At 36.1% G+C, this 20,822-nt stretch overlaps 1 protein-coding gene across 2 annotated transcripts; it reads right to left on the reverse strand.

The window, feature by feature from the left end:
• Window positions 1-316: 316 nt before the first annotated feature.
• LOC306856245 (protein POF1B-like) lies at window positions 317-19,814 on the reverse strand. Of its 2 annotated transcripts, none has more exons than XM_079395399.1 (13): window positions 19,325-19,804; window positions 18,229-18,297; window positions 11,749-11,963; window positions 11,185-11,218; window positions 10,631-10,711; window positions 10,162-10,254; window positions 8,475-8,588; window positions 8,179-8,331; window positions 7,441-7,560; window positions 6,538-6,666; window positions 5,928-5,998; window positions 5,708-5,831; window positions 317-1,041 (listed from the first exon to the last, which is right to left on the reverse strand). In XM_079395399.1, exons 1-12 carry the CDS (start codon window positions 19,682-19,684, stop codon window positions 5,711-5,713), a joined length of 1,560 nt encoding a protein of 519 aa, XP_079251525.1. In that variant the 5' UTR covers window positions 19,685-19,804; the 3' UTR covers window positions 317-1,041; window positions 5,708-5,710. The 2 variants fall into 2 exon arrangements, with proteins under 2 accessions (XP_079251525.1, XP_079251524.1); XM_079395398.1 differs by lacking the exon at window positions 317-1,041 and adding an exon at window positions 2,266-3,636 and having other exon boundaries at window positions 19,325-19,814.
• Between the last annotated feature and the right edge of the window lie 1,008 nt (window positions 19,815-20,822).

Raw genomic sequence — 20,822 nt, forward strand, 5'->3', positions numbered from 1 at the left:
TTGCATTTTGAAATAGTAATACTTTGATGTTGTGTCATTTTGAACCAGTGATTTTAGTTCAATGCACAAAAGATCTTTGACTCGTGTATTGTATCCAAACATTTGGAAAAGTGTTGAAATTATGTGTCTAGAGTTTTGAAAAATGACATGAAGTTTCTGTTATTAGTGCAAAATGTATTGTACAAAACTGTAACAAACCTTGATTTTCTAATTATTCAATTACACAATTCAATTATACAATTTGAATTTAAATTTATTTTCCTTAATATTTTGTTTGTTACCTCAGTTCAAATTCATTTCAAATACTACATACCCTAAAAAAAGAAATTCCAATTTTATTCACATGACAATATAGTATCACGACATAATATCACAAAACAGAGGACTACAACAACGTTAGCAGACAAAAAAATAGTGAGAGTGTGAAAAGTGTATTCTTAAATTCACAGGGACAAAAGGACATATAAGATGCACAATGATGTGTTATTTACATAAAAAAATAAACATATTTTGCATGACGTGTTTATTTATGCAAAAACAGCACCAACTGAGCATTCGGGTCTAAGTCAACTGCAGCTCAAAAAATAGTGAAAAATAAGTTAGTTCCTTTCTTTTTTTAAACGAGTCTGCGTCTATTCACATGAATCAGTGTCTCCGGGAAATGGGAAAAACAGCCCATGCAAAGGATTCCAGACACAAACAGACACAACTAAATAAATACAGTGGAGACACACTGGAGAAACAGAGGAAAAAAAGATCATGGAACACATGATTTACACAAGAGAAACACATCCTGACACACACAAGCATTCTCAGAGGATGCAGCACAGGTATTCACACACACACACACACACACAGATTTTCACGTAGATGTAATGGTTTTTATACGGTGCTAACTGTATTTCCTATCTCCTTACCTTAAACCTACCCTAAACTTAATTTTCTCCATTTTTAGATGTCCAAAAAATGTTCCCACTCGGATAAGGATTTTGGATATTGCCATCTTTGTGGGGACATTTTTCCCTATAATGTAAGGTATACCTGAAACACACACACACACACAAACATGAAAACATAAAGCAACCCAAGACAGAAAAACCTCAATGTTTCCTCTTAAAAAATAATCAGCTTAACGGTTAATAAAATACAGTATTATAACACAAATCTGTATAATAAAATACTGCATCTTGCCAAAGTCAAAAGCACATAGAAGTGCGCACGAGAGATAGACTGAGTGATAGAGAGAGAGAGAGACTGAGCAGTGTCTGTAAACCCAATATCCTCTGTGGCCCCAGGGGCTGGGAGTGCACGGCCAGTGCAGGAAGAGATTGGCTGCATTATCCACATCAAAGCTCTGAATTATCAGCCATAATCAATGCCTTTGCATTACTGCCCCTGCTCTCCCACTGTACTGTACAGCACAGCAGGGCCGTGGGATCATCCAGAGAGAGAGAGAGAGAGAGCTAGCAAACGAGTGAAGGGGAAATGTCATTAGTCTGGGGTGATGTCTGTTCTTAAAGTCTTTGTAGGTGCTGTGGGACAGCAGGCACTGGTAGTGTTTAGCGCCTCGCTGATGGGTGTGGGCTGATTTTTTGAAGAGGTTCTGCCAAATTTGAGCTGAAGATCCAATTTGATTTGATCTCTGATTATGTCATCGTTATCTGTTACTGCATCTCATATTTGTAAATGTTGTAGTATGGTGCAAACAAATTGTTTGTCTTTCAGGACACTCATATAAGTTTTATTTTATAGACCTCTGGTGATATTATATTTTACAAATTACGTTTTTAGGCCTATATGCACAGTGCCTGAATAACTAAATAACGGAAAGTTCATTGCCGTTGTTTGCATTTTGAAATTAACTTTCAGGATTATCGTAAGAAATACTTTCAATTTACTCCATTTTATGAATCAAAATGGTAGTCAAGCCCTTTCAGATATAATGACCTCATTGTGCAGATGGAGGGGAAGTTTAATCGCTGTCCTGTGATAGAAAAGAAAAGTTATTGTTTAGCGCCCTCTGGTGAATAGACTAGCTGTTTCTTGACTCTCTTTTTAAATTAAAACCATTTAGACATTAAAAAAACTGAACAAGTAAAATTAAAGTGAGAATCAAATACAAAATATAGTATACAAATACTAAAATAACACTAATTCTATTATATATATATATATATATATATATATTACTGCAATATATAAAAAACAAACAAAATAACTTTGGAGTTCAGGTTCAATGTACAAGAGAAATAAACACCCTTAGATGTCAAGAGGTCAAATAATTCTTTATTTCAAGCGCAAAGAGTTACAAGATGTAAAGTTACATCCACAAAAGAGATAAATGCTGCAGATGTAACACTTTGATTGTAAAATTTAAGAATTTAAAGGGGCACTCCAACATTTTAACAGATAAGATGCATTTAGTCAGGATCTCACACATCAAACATCATTTTTATTTGAACGCAGAATTGTTATGGAGTTCTAAGAGAAGAATTTCACATCAAGACATCAAAAAAAAAATGTCTAGATATCCAAGCTACCTGGAATGCTACAATCTACGCTTGATGACATCACAAACCACTTTAAGCCAAGTCTTGCACACAATTGCACAGAAATAAAGTTAATCCTAGAAAACTGCACACTCAAACATGGCAAGTGTCAGTCTTATGAAGAATAAGTAAAAACAACAACACTTGATTCATGCAGATATTGCAGAAACATTCAATGTAACATGACAAAAACATCCCAGTAGTTTCAGACTATAAAAACAGAAATGTTTATGGAGGCCCTATAACTGCCAGTGTCTACTGAGAAGAGTTTTTGTTAATTTGATTTATAACCAATGTTTAGATATAGGACATAAGTGACCATTTGACAGATTTCATTTTCCATACAGTATAGCTGTAAGAATTTATAGATCGCATACAGCAATCACTGTTACCCCATGTGCTATCAACCACTTTAAAGCAGTAAAACCCCTCACCAGCTTACATTACATATTAGTGGTCTACCGAAGTATCAGCCAGACCAATAAATAAGCAGATATTTGGCATTGGCTGATTACTGTGTTGGCGCCTTCTTGTGTCAGTTACAACATCTGACAGCTTTGTAAACAGATAATGTGATCATTTACATAAAGCATCTCCTCTGTCACATAACAATAAAAAAAACGAATAAAATTAGCATAATTATTATACCCAAATGAATAAGAAAACCAGCAATCACCTTTTACATTACTGACAATGCTCAACTTTTATTCCAGTCAAGGTATATGATACTTGCAAATCATTTGTCTCCAAATATTAATGCTTACAGTAGTGTTGACAGGAGGCTACTAAAGGTTGTGGTGCATCATATGAAGAGATGACTCAAAAATATAAAAATAAATATCAGTAGTCACATGGTATTATAACAAAAACAATGCTTCTGAAAGATTGTGTGTCAGCTGTCATTAAAGGCCGTTTTAGTTCTTACTTCATATGGCGTTATCCAAATCCAAAGCTTGGAAACTAAAAAGTCAGCACCACCATCACCAATAGGAGCCACTGGAAAGAGGACAGCATGCAGGGAGAGAGGAAGGGATTGAGATCTGGACGGGGAAAACGGGGGGCCTCTAAATCTTTTTCCTGTTCATTCCTGTCAGAATGAAAGAGTTCTTTAAGGATTGGTAACAACAGAACACAAAGGGAGGAATTCAGTAGACAGCTTATTCTTATTCACTGACCAATTGATAACTATCTTATCTAATTCTGGGACTTCCCCCGTCAGCGTTTATTATAGCTCCAGAACGCTTGCCGGATTTCATGATTTGTTTTGTGTAGTAGTGTGAATGATAAAATGTTGCTGGCAAACTTCTCTGACTTTCTTTGTAGTAAACCTTGAATTCCAGCCCAGTCTGTCCCCATTCTGATGCGAATATGTGGAAACTCAGTGGATACAGACGCACTGGCTTCCTTCCCAGAAAGTACACCCATACGCCAATGAGATTTTGAAACATTGCTTCATCCATTCTGAAAATATGACTATGAGATTTGTCAACTCAACCCATTTTTGTAAAGACGTTCTGGCACTGCTGGTGTCGATGGAAACATTCACTGGGCTGCAGTTAACGTTCAAAACTAGTGCAAGATCACAGCACCTCAGTTTTCAGTGCTCTTTGTTGTGCTTATGGAAAGACAATTCTTCGTTTAAGCAGCATTGTGATTAAATATGCACTCTGCTATATTGCATCATTTAGTTGTTTCATCTTTTATTGTGTGTAAAATAATGAGGTCACTGGCAAAAAGTTAGTTTGTGACCAGTTCAATGACATAATAATTTGGACTCAGAATGACAGCCTCATTCATGTATGCTCAAGTAGAATTTAGCATGGGCCCTCTACGCCAGGGAGCGATCTATTATTAACTACTGAACAGTGTACTTCAGTGTTCTGTTCCCAGACAAACACATGCTTAAGATAAATGCTTTGGACAAGGTGTGAAATGATGGAAATCATGTGAAACTTCTAGTGCAACTACAGCAAACAGTTTCTTCATACCATTTTGTTTCTTTTTCAGGAAATAAACATGTACCACTGAGAACTGAAAAAATCTATCATCTATCTATCTATCTATCTATCTATCTATCTATCTATCTATCTATCTATCTATCTATCTATCTATCTATCTATCTATCTATCTATCTATCTATCTATCTATCAATCATGATCCTTTAGAAATTATTCTAATATTCAGGATTCTTAGATGAATGAAAAGTTTAAAAGAACAATTTTAAACCAAAAATATTTTGTAACATTATAAATGTCTTTCATTTAATTCATCCTTGCTGAATAAAGTGTTTACTTTCTTAAAACAAACTTTTTAACGGTAGTGTATGTAATATTAGTGTATATTCAGTGCCCTCCACTAATATTGGCACCCTTGATAAATATGAGCAAAGGTGGCTGTGAAAATAAATCTGCATTGTTTATCCTTTTGATCTTTCATTCAAAAAATTCACAAAATTCCAACCTATCATTGAAGTAAAACAATTGAAAGTGGGGGGAAATCTCATTGGGAAATAAATGCTTTCTCTAGTTGATGTTGGCCATAATTATTGGCACCCAATTATTGCAACGTCCTTTTCATAGAGTAAGAGCTCTGAGTTTTCTCCTATAATGCCTGAAGAGTTTGGAGAACACCTGATAAGAGATCAGAGGCCATTTTCTTCATACAGAATCTCTCCAGATCCTTCAGATTCACAGCTCCATGTTAGTACTTCTTCTCTTCAGTTCACCCCACTCATTTTCTGTAGGGTTCGGGTCAGAGGACAGGGACAGCCATGGTAAAAAAATTCATTTTGTGCTCAGTGACCCATTTCTGGTGTTTTTATTTTGATGTTTGTTTTGGATTGTTGTCCTGGTGGAAGATCCCAACACGGGCCATTATACGATTTCTAACAGAGGCAGTCAGGTTTAGATTTTTTTGCTCATATTTATCAAGGGTGCCAATATTAGTGGAGGGCACTGTATAAAAAATTCTATAATAAATTCAGACTTTAGTTTTATTTGACCATTTGTGGTAAAGGTTTTGGGTTACTGTACCTTTAAGACTTCTATGTAAATGCCCTCCTTTTCTAAAAGCTTTTATGTCAAAACATCATTGGTACAAGCCATGTTTACCCTGCACCTAGAGAAATGTGTCCCTTTCCAAACAATGGAAAGTCTTACATTCTAGATGATTCGTGTGCTGACCCCCGTACTCTCGATGACGACAGTCCTGTCCTCTTTAATGGGTGGTGTGTACTGGTACTCGTCACTCAGCAGACCCAGAAGAGGGTACTGGTTCATGTATCTGTTCATGATAAGAAAATGTTTACAATGCCGATTAGGACTGAATTGCAGTTTAGTTTCCACATGGTTCTTATATGCAGTAAACACCCACACACACCTCTTGGTAACGACAGTCCTCGTTGTACTGCTGGAGTTGTCGACCTTCGGCTGTTTGAGTCGCCTGATTTCCTGAAAGTGCAAGGTCAAAGGTCAGAATGAAGTACTCCAGTAGGAAAGAAGAGTGGTATCTGTTCAAATTGTACAATGAATTCACATTCCTTAAAAGTAATGAGGCTGAGGTAATGCAAAGGCCGAAAAAAACAAAAGAATGTGAACTAAGATGCCAGTTGCCGCTCCTGATAATGAGAACTACGTCTTCATTCACTGACTTAAGGAAAACAACACAAAGTCTGTTTCTGAACATGTCAGTATGGTATGAAAAAAAATGTTGCTGAGGCATTTCCAGAATGAGACAGCATATGTTACATAGCATGACAGAAATGAAAGCTTCAAAAAAGGCAGCGACACAACACATTGAACTGTATGTTTTTCTAGCAGGCTTCCAAGCTGTCAAATTTTGGTAACTGATGATGGCCATAACTCAAGAAAACATTGGGCAAATGTCACCCTGTCGCATCACATGGCAGAACTGATGACAACTGCTTTGTGTGCTTGTTAAAAACAACTCTGACAAAGCATTTTATGTCTGTATAATAGTGTTGACGTACCTCTTCCTGGTGTTTGATGACACTTTCACGTTGTTCTAGTTTGGACAGGAGCTCAGAGATACGCATCTCCAAACCGCTGTCAGAGGTATGCGTAATGGTGCGCTCGGTCTGGATCTTTATAAGTTGAGTCTAGAAAAGAATAAATAAATGAATGGTATATGCATTGAATGTAATATAGAATTTAATTTTATATGTATTGACTGCGCATTTGAAGGATTCTACACTACTGTTCACAAGTTTGGGTTAGTTAGATTTATTTATTTAAAGAAATTAGTAGTTTTATTCGACAAGGATGCATTCAATTGACAGTAAAGACTTTTAAAATGTCACAATTTCTATTTTTATAAAATGGTGGGGTTTTTTTTTACTTTCTATTCATCAAAGAATCCTAAAATCCTGACAAAATGTTTAAGGTTTCCATAATGATATTAAGCAGCACAACTGTTTTTAATATCGATAATAACAAGAAATGTTTATTGAGCACCAAATCAGCATATTTCTGAAGGATCATGTGACACTGAAACACTAAAATTTCAGATTTGTCAACACAGGAATAAAGTACATTTCAAAATACATTCAAATAGAAAATGGCAATTTTAAATTCTATTAATATTTTACATTATTACAGTTTTTACTGTGATGTTAATCAATACAGTCTTGGTGAGCAAAATAAACTTCTTTCAAAAACATTCAGAAAATCTTACCAACCCCAAAAATGTGTACGGTAGTGTATGACACTAAATCGTTTGCCAACCATACACAGCCTATAATTTGGACACATAACTATATTTGAGTCAGTTTACATTTGAATCTTTATCATATTGGTCTTGACGCCAAGGTGATAAGCAACTTGAGGCTGTGTATTATACCAACTTTACCATTTTTTACTTATTATTTATTTACCCGCAGGCTCTTGAGTTCTCTGTCCTTCTCCTCTCGTAGATCTTTCAGCATCTGATCATACTCTCTGGACAGCTCCTGTGTTTTGATTTGGACAGTGGAACTACTGCACTGCCCTGCCAACTGTGGAAGAGATGCCATACACCCACACAAAACATTAAAAGGAAGACAATGAGAGAAGGCAAAAATAAGACCTTAGAATTTACAGGATAAAAGACTCCTAATAATCACTGTATTTAACAACAGTAAATACTGAAACATCATATTAGAAAATCTATAATTGGACTGGATGAGCCACAGTCTAAATGAGTTTTCCATGAACCATCTGCGTTGCTTTTGCTGCACAAAAACATGCAGTGTGACCAGTGTAGTCTCCTTTATGAACTATTGACTCTGTGTCAGTTCTATTAATGAAAAGTTTAGTGAAGCAGGCAAACAGAGAGGTGAGGGATGTGACTCAATGAACCATCAATTTAATTCATAACTGTCTGGAAATTAATTAAGAACTGTTCTTGTAAGTCATGTATATTTTGTAGTTTTTTTTTTATATATTTGCTCATGTAACAACACGTAGACTTAATTAAATCTACATGTTCACAACAAGTTTTTGTAAGTAGTAGTAATTACAAAAAACAGCATTATTGTTTAGTTTATTGCAAGTGTGTATAATTCTAAAGTAAATAAGTGATTTACTTTAACACATGCAATTGAAATACAGAATAAATCGTAAAAACGAGTTACCTTTTTCCTGAGCAACTCATTTTCCTGCTCCAGGGCTCTCTTGCTTCCCTCCAATTCTTTAATACGGAAGTCTTTGCTGGGGTCTTTGCTCTGAATGGTCAGTAGCTGACTTTCTAGAGTACGCTGAGAAATATTACTTTCCTTCACAGCCGCCTGAGTTAAAGAAGTGTGTGAAGATCAGAAATGGATCTACATTTATCATATAATGTCATGATTATATGAGTGCTATTGATGTTTTATTTTTTGCAGAAGCGATGAAGGGTGATAAAAGGAAGTTTTGTGGTGGCGCCCCCTACCTGCAGTTGTCTGTTGTGATCACGTACGGTCTCCAGTAGTCTGTCGTATTGTAGAGCCTGATCTGCCTTGAAGCTCAGATCTCTCTCCAGCTCCTCCTTCTCACTCTCCAGACGCTGCACAATAAAACGCACACAATAAATCCAAATGCAACCAACCATATAACGGTGCACGGTTAGTGTAATAAAAATAGACTTTTGGGTGTTCAAAAGGGAGAAACGCTTGTCATACTTTAAGTTTTAAAGCAACACGTTTGGTGCAAATGTGTCTGTTAACAAAGACAGGCTGTTTTCTAAAAAAAAAAAAAAAAAACCCTGAACAAGCTACAACACTTACATATTTTCAAAATATATATGTGTATATATATATAAATGCACATAGTGCACACACATATATTAAACATATAAACAATAACTTTTATTTTGGATGCGATTAATCGCGATTAATCGTTTGACAGCACTACTTTAGAGTAAAGCACGTCATTGTGATCGGCTTAGTTGACAGTAAATTCTGCTTCACTTGAAATCATCTCTGCATCTGCTCTGAGTTTGAATTGCTTATAACATGCATTTGGGAAGGCAACATGCGCCAACAATCTTCTTGAAATAAGAAGCACTTATAAACCTGCTGCTGTCAACAAAAGAGAAGCTTTAAGGGCTCACTACGGTTTTTTTAGCAAAATAAAAGCTTTATGGATTAACGTTTGAAAATGAAGAAATTAAGACATAAATGTAAGGAATAGTAATTTTACAGTTATTTGTAACAACATATTATTTTTCAAAAATATTTAAAATTTTAAAGTAAAATATTACAATAGTAAAATGTATTATTTAATTTAGTAGTAGTAATCATAATAGAAATGTATTTTACAGTACCTTTACTATTATTAATAGTAGTATTTTGTAGGCATAATGAAATGTTACTATTAAAAAAAAAAAAATGATCACAATCAGATTTTCCCAAAATCGTTCAGCCCTAGTCATAACAAAAATATGTGGCAGCAGAAGGCCTCAACTGACCAGTCAGATGTTGTACACATGTATGTGCACTTCTATATTGCTCAATCAGCAGTTTCAGTTTCTGCTATTTTTAGCACATAATTAAGTGATTGAATAATTAGTGAAAATTACAAACACTGTAGTTGCTGTAGTCTTAAGTAGCCGTTGGCCACACCATGATGGCTTACCGACTGAAAAGATGTGCATGTATTTGCAGATGATGGTTTATGTTTAACTCCGCAGAAGCTTTATTCAGTCAAACAGGAAATGAAAGCTCTGGAAGAGTTACCCCTTGCTGTACCAACAAAGCAGGTTATCTTTTTGTGATATACCACAATAATCTAAAATTGGACTTGCAAAAACAACATGCATATTACTATAGTTAACATATAAAAGTCTTGTAATTTTCCCATGTACAAAAGAAAACACAAAATAGTTTTATTTGCAACAAAATTAAGCTAACATAATTTTTGAAGGGCTGTTGTATAGCTGTAACATCATACACCTGAATCATACACGCATCACACCTTGAAAAAGACAAGGTTAGCTGAAAGCTGGGTTGTACAACAAACGCACGCCCACGGGGCAGAACCTGATATATTTCATCGCCACATCTACAGTGGAAACTGGAGATCGTTTCTACAGGACAGGAGGCTGTGGGTTAGTTTAGTGGTAGAATGATTGTACTCACCCTCAGATCGTCCTGCATATGCACTAGCTCCTCTCGCAGACTGCTGAACGTGGCCATCAACAGACGCATGGTCTTATCAGCCGTCAATCGAGTCTACATGAGAGAAAGAAGAGAAAGCATGCATCATATACATTATTTGCTGAACATTTATTCACAACTAATCATATATACAATCATTAATCAATCATTAAGCAATTAATCTAATCTAACTAACTCAAAGTTGAATGCGTCACATCTATAATGTTAAACAACATATCTGTGGGTGCCTATTTTTATTGTACTCCTATGTGAAATAAACAGAATAATTGTGAGGATCCGTTGTGCCTGGAGGAGAACATGTGTTCCTGGGATAGGCTCATAATGAATAATCCACTGCTGTCAGGAGAGGCGTCTGAGGGTGGGGTGTACTGGATGGGGCTGAGTGGAAGTGGGCAAGGCAGACATTCATAACGTGTCTATAAGCTCTCACCTGCAGCAGGTAGCGGATTTGTTGCTTAGTCAGTTCAGACACTCCTTTAGGAATGAGACTGTCTATTTCTTCTTTTTCCACCTGCACACACACACACACACACAGTGTAAAACTTCAGTGTAAAAAGTTTAACAACTTTATAAAAAACAAACAAAAAAAAAAAGATTATGCACTACATACTACTTAAGCTTTTCTTTTCAAGAATTACATTAAAATTATTCTTATAAATATTCTTTATTATGATATCAGGACAAATCTATCAACTTATGTTTTTACTTTATGCCCCAACAAAAATATAAAAATGAAATTTAAAAACATTTTCATTATAGAGAAGATGCACTGAAGTTACTATGTCCATGAACTGTATTTTTTTTTTTTTTTTTTTTGAACAACTGTCAAAAAATGCAAAAGTGATATTAATGTCATTGACTCAATTTCATTGCTAATGATAACATTAATGCTCAGAATTAACCAACTGAAACTTGAAATCCTTTATGCAACGTGGAAAACGTTCAGCAAACTCCACAGGAATTAAACAATTTGCCACTCCCTACCTTGTAGTCAATGGTGGGGTCCAGAAGGTGTTTCCTGCAGAGACAAAGAACAATATGAATGAGTCAAAAAAGAAAAAAGAAAAGAGAGCCTTAAAGCAGAGGCGTCCAGAGGTGTTGCTGTTCTCACAATCGTTTCCAATGTGTTAAGTACAGAACCTCTTAACTCGCCATTAATCGCGGGATTTAAGCATTGTAATTTTGGACAAGGTTTCAGGTTTTTGAACACTCTAATAAATCATTTGTGAAAGTAACTGCAGATTAAGTAAACGGGTAAGATTTCCTTTCAGATAATGGTCTGTAATTGGTTTTCTCAATATGTGTCAAGTCTTCAGTCATCTAGATTGACAGTGTTAATGGGCAAATCTTCAAATAGAGAGGAATTAGCTAAAAATGAAACATGACATTTGCACAGCACAACTACATCTAAATTATAATTAAATGATGCAATTTTATAAATAGTTTGCGAAAATGTATTTATCATGAAATAACGATTTTTTAAAAATAGCATTAAGATTCTGAAGGATGAACTAGATCGTTAATAATAAATAAAGAGGAGCGCCTCACCTTCCGCGAATCTTGGCCACATGCTCGGAGATGCAGGTGTGAATATCTGAGTTCTTGCGGTAAACCTCGGCAAGAAGCTCGCCAAAGAAGCGGTTGTCCATCTTGGCGATCGGTTCCACATCGATAACCTCGGTCTTAATCTCAGAAAGACCATTCTTTATTTCTCTCAGATCCATGACTTCCTCTCGAACGCTTGAAGTCTCCACCAGCTCCGACTAGAAAAAGGCATAAAGAATGGACAGGATATTTTGAGTGGAAGTGCAAAACCTTTGTTGAGTTACAAAAGATGCTATGCTGTAAGATTACCAGCTAATCAACTCAGCAAACAAATCAGCTACAGGATCAACACTATTCTTCCTTGAAACATGTAAAATGTGATTCTTACGTAACAGTTAGTAGGTCAAAATGGAGGAAACTTGTGAAGTGAAGTGAAGTGAAGTGACATACGGCCAAGTATGGTGACCCATACTCTGAATTTGTGCTCTGCATTTAACCCATTCAACGTGCACACACACAGCAGTGAACACACACACACCGTGAACACACACCCGGAGCAGTGGGCAGCCATTTATGCTGCAGCGCCCGGGGAGCCCGGGGAGCAGTTGGGGGTTCGGTGCCTTGCTCAAGGGCACCTCAGTCGTGGTATTGAGGGTGGAGAGAGCGCTGGACATTCACTCCCCCCACCTACAATCCCTGCCGGCCCGAGACTCGAACCCGCAACCTTTGGATTACGAGTCCTACTCTCTAACCATTAGGCCACGACTTCCAGAGAAGGCAATGAACAAGAAGGCAATAACCTCTGTCTATGTATGCTTAGAAATAAGGCTTAACCTTTTCGATTATGTGTTAAATTCTTTACACTAGATTGTGAGTGAGACACATCAGCCAGTTCACACCTCAAAGAATAGTAAGTGAAACACCACACCTGTGTATCGATCCAGATTAGACAATCCTGAGGGACTTCTCTAACAATACTCTTAAAAGCAGCAAACAAAACTACATGCCGAGAAATGAGTGGACCATACATAATTAAGGCATCTTGGGGAGCAGCAAAAAAAAATTGGGGCATGCAGCTACTGAAGCTGTTGATGGAAGTGTATTTATGCAAATTCTGCATTTCAAAGTCAACTTAAATTTATTTGCATAGTGCTTTTCACAATACACAATGTTCAAAAGCTGCTTTAAAGATTATAATGATGTTGTAATATATAACGTTTGCAGATAAAGTTGGATAATTTAAATATCTAACCCAACTTATATAAAGAGCTACATTACATTCTGCAATGAAAAAAAAAATGCTATGTCATCTTAAAAATTCAAATAAATCCCTTAATTTCTATTGTAAAATATCTGTTTTCTCTTTTAAAGGCAGGGTAATTGATTTGGTTCAAAAACCATTTTTGTTATGCTGGTTGAAAGTCTCTTCATATCCCGATAGCATTTGCTAAGTTTAGTGGTCTAAATGGATTTATGTATTCATATCGTCTGTGGAAGGTGTAGGACCATAACATGTTGATCCAATCATATCCCTCATTCCGAGGGCTACAATAGGCTGTCCTACCTGACTGTCAACAGATATATTTGCATACCTCTACACAACCTTTTCACGCAGACATGGTACATCATCAGCACATTCCATTCCGCTTCGCAAACCGAGTGAGAATGGAAGCCGCAATGCGATTTAAATATTTAAACCTTAGATCTCATGTAGTGTCAGTTCATTTATAATTCTATAAATGAACTGACACTACATGAGATCTAAGGTTTAAATATTTAAATCGCATTGACATAATTGTAAGTCGTTTACCTTTATGACATTACTCTAGTCATAATTTTGATACATCATTCCTTGGTTTGCTACTTTAAGTAAAACTGTTAGAAGTGACTGACAGAATCTCATCAAAAATGCACAGGTCATATTTCAACCCAAAATCAAAAGATAAAAAATTAAATAAGAAATTAATAAAGGCAAAATCTTTTTTTCAGGTACTGATCAATTTTGAGATTTTGGACTTTTTGGCCTTTCTGTTGTTTCAGACTAGAAGAAATTGTGTTTGTGTATTTTGGAAACGTATGCAAAATGCATATTTAATTAGATAATGCCTCATTTTGCATATGTAAACATAACATTTAAAAATGACAACTACAATGACTGGACATTTCACTTTTAGCTTTTTTTTTCTATTATTCTCAATAGTGATTCTCATTAGAATCTAATTTGAATCCCACTGTAATTCTCAAAATAAATAAATAAAAATATTTTTATTTAATTATTTGACCATTTTTCACATCAACTGCAGTCAGTGTGTTTGTGATTGTGCTTTTTTGATGGAATAACATAACCTGCAGGGCCTTTTAATGTTGCTAGTGCCACGCTCTACCAGACCAGCAACTGTATCCTACAACTGTTCTCTCACAGTAAAAAGTGCAGGTTTAACAGTGCAACAGAAGCATTATGGAAAAGAGAAACTTGTCCAGGTGTCTGCAGGCGTTAGCATCTGTTTAGAGAGCTCTCACAAAGAAGTGTTTTTGACAGTGGGTGTGTCAGTCCTTGAGAACATTCCACACATTCTGTGGCAGAAAGAGCAGTGGCAGTGTTAACTGGGTGTGTGTTTGTGTAGACTCACCAATGAGACCGCTGTGCAAAAACCGGTTTGAAGCTGCAACAACAATGAGCCGAGTTTGTTAGCAGTTGCGCATATTACTAAACTTGTGATTTTTACAGGATTAACTGTGCATGAGTGAATAGCGTTGTGTAAATTAAAGATTGTTTTTTGGGTGTGTTCTTACAAGATTAGAAAGATAAGAAATAATCAATGATTGAAACGTACTTTGGACATTATTACGTTTAGCGTCTGACAAGTCGCAGCAGGTTCTGCACACAGCAAGCAAGGGCACATAATAGAGTTTAGTGCTTCTAGTTTCACTCAATCACTAGAGGTAGTATCACCAAAACTAACAGTTCAACAAACTCCCACTTGTGCATCCGGAGTAAGAGTGTGCATTAAAAATGATATACGAGTTATAGAGAAGTCAGTGCACAGAAGATTTCTGAGAGTAATTCCAGATAACTTTCTCCTATATGCAAATTTCATTCGGTTGTAATGCTGTAACTCTGTACAGGAATGCGCAGGAAGTGCTTCATTACATTGCAATGTGTAATTCTAAAATAAATATTAAATCAGGTCCATACAAAAAACAAACAAAGACATTTTTTATATATTCCACCATGTTAATAAATATCTGAAAATACTTTGTACTTGGCCTTTAAATCAGGGCTGTCATTTGATTAATCATTTTCATCAAATGTATTGTATATGTAAAGCCCAAGGCTGAGGCCAAGACCTTTCACACAAGTCCGTTGGTTATCAAAAGGTCATTCAAAATTTTTATTTTTAAATTTTATTTTTAGTTGAGCTGGCAAAATTGAGTACATTTTTACCCAGAAATTAGGAACTGTAGGCTTAAGTGTACCTCCACTTTGTTATAAAGCTGAATAAACAGTTATACCTTATCTAACTTTTGATAAGCATATTCCCATGAATTATGAGAAGACACTGGATAAAGGCAATCATTGCTACTAAACCTGTGTGACTGTATTTCCTTTCTGGCTTTGCCTTTTCACAATACCTTACTGTCTGCAAAAATGGGTCAATGTGTGAGCCAAAAGCCTCTCTGTTCCAGTATAAGAACAGCAGGTCACTGCTCTGGTCTACAGTGAAAGGAAGAAGGAGCTCGGTTTTCAAGTTGTGTCTGACCGCAAGAAACCAGTGGAGATACATTTTGTGTTTTATTTTTTAAGCATAATGCAACATAAAAACGATCAATATAATTTCAAACTATTTATTAGGTAATTATTGTTCTAAATTAATATAAACTGAATCCCTTTACAAAGAACCCTTTTCACTGTTGTTGAACATTTTTGATGTCATTTAACTTTTTATAATCAAGCAATCCTGACCCTTCAGATTCATTTTGAAAGACAATTTACTTAAGGTCTTACCTGCCAGTTCAAATGCATGAAAATATATGAATGATATTTTGACATACTGTAATTCCTCTCCTTCATTACACTGAAGCTTAACGTGGTTTTGCATTCAGATTTTGCTCCAAGTCACTGTTTTGCAAGAGTCATGCCTAAATCATGAGCTGTCGAGCAGTCAAATCATGGGAAAAGAGTCAGCGTTTTAATCAAGTTCTGAATCATCCAACTCTTTAAGTCTGATTAATAATGCATTAAAAATGATATATGAGTTATAGAGAAGTCAGTGCACAGAAGATTTCTGAGAGTAATTCCAGATAACTTTCTCTTATATGCTAATTTCATTCTGTTGTAATGCTGTAACTCTGTACAGGAATGCGCAGGAAGTGCTTCATTACATTGCAATGTGTTATTCTAAAATAAATATTAAATCAGGTCCATACAAAAAACAAACAAATTAAATGTTTATATATTCCACCATGTTAATAAATATCTGAAAATACTTTGTACTTGGCCTTTAAATCAGGGCTGTCATTTTAATTAATAATTTTCATCAAATTTATTGTATATGTAAAGCCCAAGGCTGAGGCCAAGACCTTTCACACAAGTCCGTTGGTTATCAAAAGGTCACTCAATTTTGAAAAATGGGTTCTGGAAATTTTATTTTTAGTTGAGCTGGCAAAATTAGGCAAAATAGGGCAGTCGCGGCCTAATGGATAGAGAGTTGGACTTGTAAGCTGGAGGTCGTGGGTTCGAGTCTCAGATCCGGCAGGGATTGTAGGTGGGGGAGTGATTAACCAACACTCTCTCCACCCTCAATACCACGACTGAGGTGAGACCCTTGAGCAAGGCACCGAACAAGTAACAAGACTCTTCAACATAATTGAACCAAAGTCTGACTTCAGCAATTATAATAACTTCTTTATAATGTGACGTCTGCCTATATCGCTTCAATTCTTGTACGGTATTTCAATATAACAGAACCTCACATACAGTTATGCATCACACTTTCTTCTCATGAAATATTCAGGAACTCAAGTTAATTGTTCTATTCATCGCTGCATGTGTCAGACCAATGACATCATAATGATATCATGTGAAACTCCAGACCAGCCTTCAATGCTATCTCACATTACAAACCTAAAATTTAAGACAACCCCACGGCAAGATGCCTAATTACAATCAAATCTTCCAATGAGTACGAAACTTGAATTTGATGATAAGCTCCAAACTCCTGTCCCAGCATGTCAGCAAGCACAACCCTATGACAGCCCTCTTTTAATCATTGCGTGTAATGCTTTTCAAACTGCTGTATGAAAGACTGATGACTCAACCTTACATGGCACACACTAGACCTTCACATCATTAGTTTAACCCACAGAATGAATTTTCAACACCTATACAGACCATCTTATATATAAAGCTGCTAGAAACCTGACAACTTACAAAATACTAAATGCAACCATGTTTTGCCTTCTGCTGCGTATTATGTTTGAAAGACCTGCAAATTTGTACAGTGAAAAGACTTCTATGTCAAGTCTAAATGTCAGAGACTGACTTTATAGCACAATAAAAATATAATGTTTTTAGCTTAAATTGTTATTATTAATTAGCGATTTCTTTTTCTTTTTTTATTAAAAAAGTTGTTTTAGAGTGTGACATCTTATCCTGTTTCTCACATTCCAAGCCTTATTTCATATCTAGATATAAACACTACATGTAAAAATTATATTTTGACACGTTTTGCATAATTTTACAAACTTACAGCTTGAATGGAAATGTTACAAAATACAAATGTTCTGTTCACAAGTAACATTTAACTTAATTCACATCTGAATTTATCTCTCAAGCATGATCTTTACTTACACTGCTGTCTTCTTAATAAACAAGCAGACTAACTTTGAAAAACGCTATTGGTGTGATAGTGGGAAATAATATTTTGTCATATAAAGCAAGGTGTTACACGGTAGTACACATTTAAGCTCTTCCAACATACACCTGTCATCTTCTTATCACCTGCAGGCTGGTGGACAATAACAGTTGCGTTAAATGGCAACTCCCTCTAACACTTTCCTTGCAATATTATGACTATTGTCAGGCACAATCTAAATGGGCGTTAACACACTGTCTCCTCTGGGAATTACTGAGTCAATTCTTTCTGTCAGACACACCCTAAACCCTACAGGTACTGCACTTGTGCTCAAATGCATAAATTGTTGCCATATTCGCATGTGCGTGCAACTAAACACACACTAAAGCCTGGGTAACGTTAAAGCTTGTTCTCCCAGCTCAGCTCACAGGCCAGAGGCATGTACAAACCCAGAAGAAAGTGTGTGTAATTCAGTACCTCGTGTATTCCACGTCAAGGCATGAAAGTCAAGTCAAGGGTAACTTTAGGTGTTGTGTGCTAACCGTATGAATGCATACTAACAGTTTTCAGCCTTAAATGTTACTGATTATATGCCTGTTTGCATACACAATAAACATGATTTCATTACCTCAGATGGATGAGGGCTTTTGACTGGACTGGATACCTGGCTGAGGACAGATGCTTGTCCATTTATGTTCTGAATACAGAAGAAGAAAGCATTAATAAATAAGGGCTTCTTGAATGCATTGTCTTACACTTACACCCATGTAAACGCACATGTTTGTCACACTTTTTACTCTAGTAAATAAACAGAACCTTTGTTGACTTTAAAAAAATACTATTTAACATGTTCACAATTATTGTCCACAAAAAGTACACTGATCAATAGCAGGGTGTGGTATCAAATGAGGGAATTTGCACAGCAGAACCTGATATTAAATAGCATATTACAGGCTGCTCAGCAAAATGTAAACAGTTAAACAATATACATAAAATACATTATTTAAAGCTACACTATATATCGAGGGGTGAGAACCAAAAAGGCGTAAGTGACATTTCTTTATAGGAGAGCCAAAACTAAAATTTTACGATAGTTTGATCTCTTTGTGTACTGATTTCAATTGTTTATAATATGCATTTGTACACTCATGGATGACAGTACTTTAGCCAGTCGACAGAGCTCATTAAGAGCTTTCATTGTATGTATATATCTCCATTTCGCCAAAAATGTCACTTATTCTGGTTCTCACCCCTCGATATGTTCTATATGGCACTATCTGCACAGAAGACCAAATGACTGCTCTAAAATATAAATAATTATTACAGGCTTACAAAAGTGATTCAGGATAAGGCACCAATATATATATATATATAATGACAAATTGATCTGTATCTTGTATGCGCAATGTCCAGATTTCATCAAACTTTTTATGTTATTTATGATCTTAGGGGGCGCTAAAGAAACCTAAAACTTTTGAACTACATTATGTGCTGAGATTTAACTTCAATAGCCTACAGCTGTTTTAACACGACAGCATCTGATCAGCAGCATCTTGTCTTTTACCAATTTTGGTAATATTTTCTACTGTTCCAACCTACCTGGAACCCTGTAAACAGTTGCATTGTGAATACCATATATTAATCAATTAAATGATAGTGATATGCAACATCTGGACACAAATGTCACACAAAAGGTAAAGTAAGAAATCAGAATGAACACTCACTATTTGTCTGTAGGTGTCGGTTTCGTCGAGGGTGCTGACGCTGACGGGCTGAACGTTCTGTAAGTACACCTGCTGCATGACGCGCGGCGCCTGGCTCAGGTACACGACGGACTCCGAGGGCCGCTGCTGCTGCTGCACAGGCACCAGGTAACGTGCGCCACCGTACATCATGTTCCCCTCCATTTGGCTGTTAATGTACTGGACCGGCTGTAGCTGTGCTCCCGCGAGGTTTACCGTTCGGTAAGTCGTCGACCCTTCGCTTATCCCGACAGGAGTGGATGTCAGGACAGTCCGTGTGTTAGGTTCCGCGACGGTCACTTTCCTCATTGTCGTTACGCTTTGGGAGTATGGTAGAGTCATTTCTGCGGTCGTTTAAGCCCAAAAATATAAAAGAATAAATACCATTGATATAAAAATGAGTTAGGTGAAGTTAGCGAAGCCCTTCGACTCCTGAAGTCTGTCCAGTGAAGTTGTTGTATAAATGAGAAGAGGCGTGTTTTCCTAATCACTCCTCCCTCAGCTCAAATATCCAAGTATCTGAAACGAAACCAAAGGGAGGTGGTGAGGTGATGTCGTATTTCACCTGTGTACTGTGGCTGTATTAAAACCTGAGTTATCTATTCTACCTAGACAACATTTCTGGTCAACGTTAGCAACTTTGGCGCAACTACACATTTGCAGGGATATTCAAGATCACCATTCTGTCCCCTGATACTAACCCTCACAGAACTTTCTACGAGGTAACTTAAACTCTTTAATTATTAAATTATAGCTATCTGGATGGTAATTTACTCAAATCACATTTGACTGCACTTTACAAGACATACAGTGGTGTGAAAAAGTGTTGGCCCCCTTCCTGATTTAAATTTTTTATTGCATGTTTGTCACACTTTAATGTTTCAGATCATCAGAAAAAGTAAATATTAATCAAATATAACAAGTAAACACAACATGCAGTTTTTGAATGAAGTTTTTCACACAGGGCCATGTGGTTTTGGATTTTGTTTTCCCTTTATAAAAAAACCCTTCATAAAAGTTTTGTACTTAAGTGTGAAGTAGCAAGAATTTTTAAAAACTCAAATCTCATTGAATTACATGAATCTACACAAATGATCTATTTTGAATTTGAAACAGTGAAATGTGAATATTTGTAAATTGTACCGTGGTACCATGGTTTCAAGTCCCACAAATCATGATACTAAGCTGTATTTTAGCCACGTGGTATTTTTTATATGAACTCTCCTCTAATATTCCAGTTCTGCAGATTATACACTGGTTAAATGTGATTTAAACTCACTATGCCGTAAGTCTGATCTGATTAAAGATATGGGGGCCATATTCACAAAACATCTTAAGGTTAAAAGTAGCTTCTAACTTGCCAATTTAGGATAAACTTTTAAGGACTTATACATTTTTGCTCTAAGAGCATTTCAGAAAGTATTTTAATGCTAAAATCAGATCCTAAACCTGTCAAACGTTAAGGGTAGTCAAGAGGTCT

Source organism: Barbus barbus (assembly GCF_936440315.1).
Source record: "Barbus barbus genome assembly, chromosome: 36".
Lineage (NCBI taxonomy): Eukaryota > Metazoa > Chordata > Actinopteri > Cypriniformes > Cyprinidae > Barbus > Barbus barbus.

What these genes read in the sequence shown, in the direction of transcription:
- LOC306856245 (XM_079395399.1), bottom strand. Translation starts at nt 19,684, where the DNA reads ATGACTCTACCATACTCCCAAAGCGTAACGACAATGAGGAAAGTGACC. An exon ending in AAAGCCCTCATCCATCTGAG is followed by an intron (nt 11,964 to 18,228) that starts GTAATGAAATCA and finishes GCCTTTTTCTAG; the next exon opens with TCGGAGCTGGTGGAGACTTC. An exon ending in AAATCCGCTACCTGCTGCAG is followed by an intron (nt 10,255 to 10,630) that starts GTGAGAGCTTAT and finishes TCTCTCATGTAG; the next exon opens with ACTCGATTGACGGCTGATAA.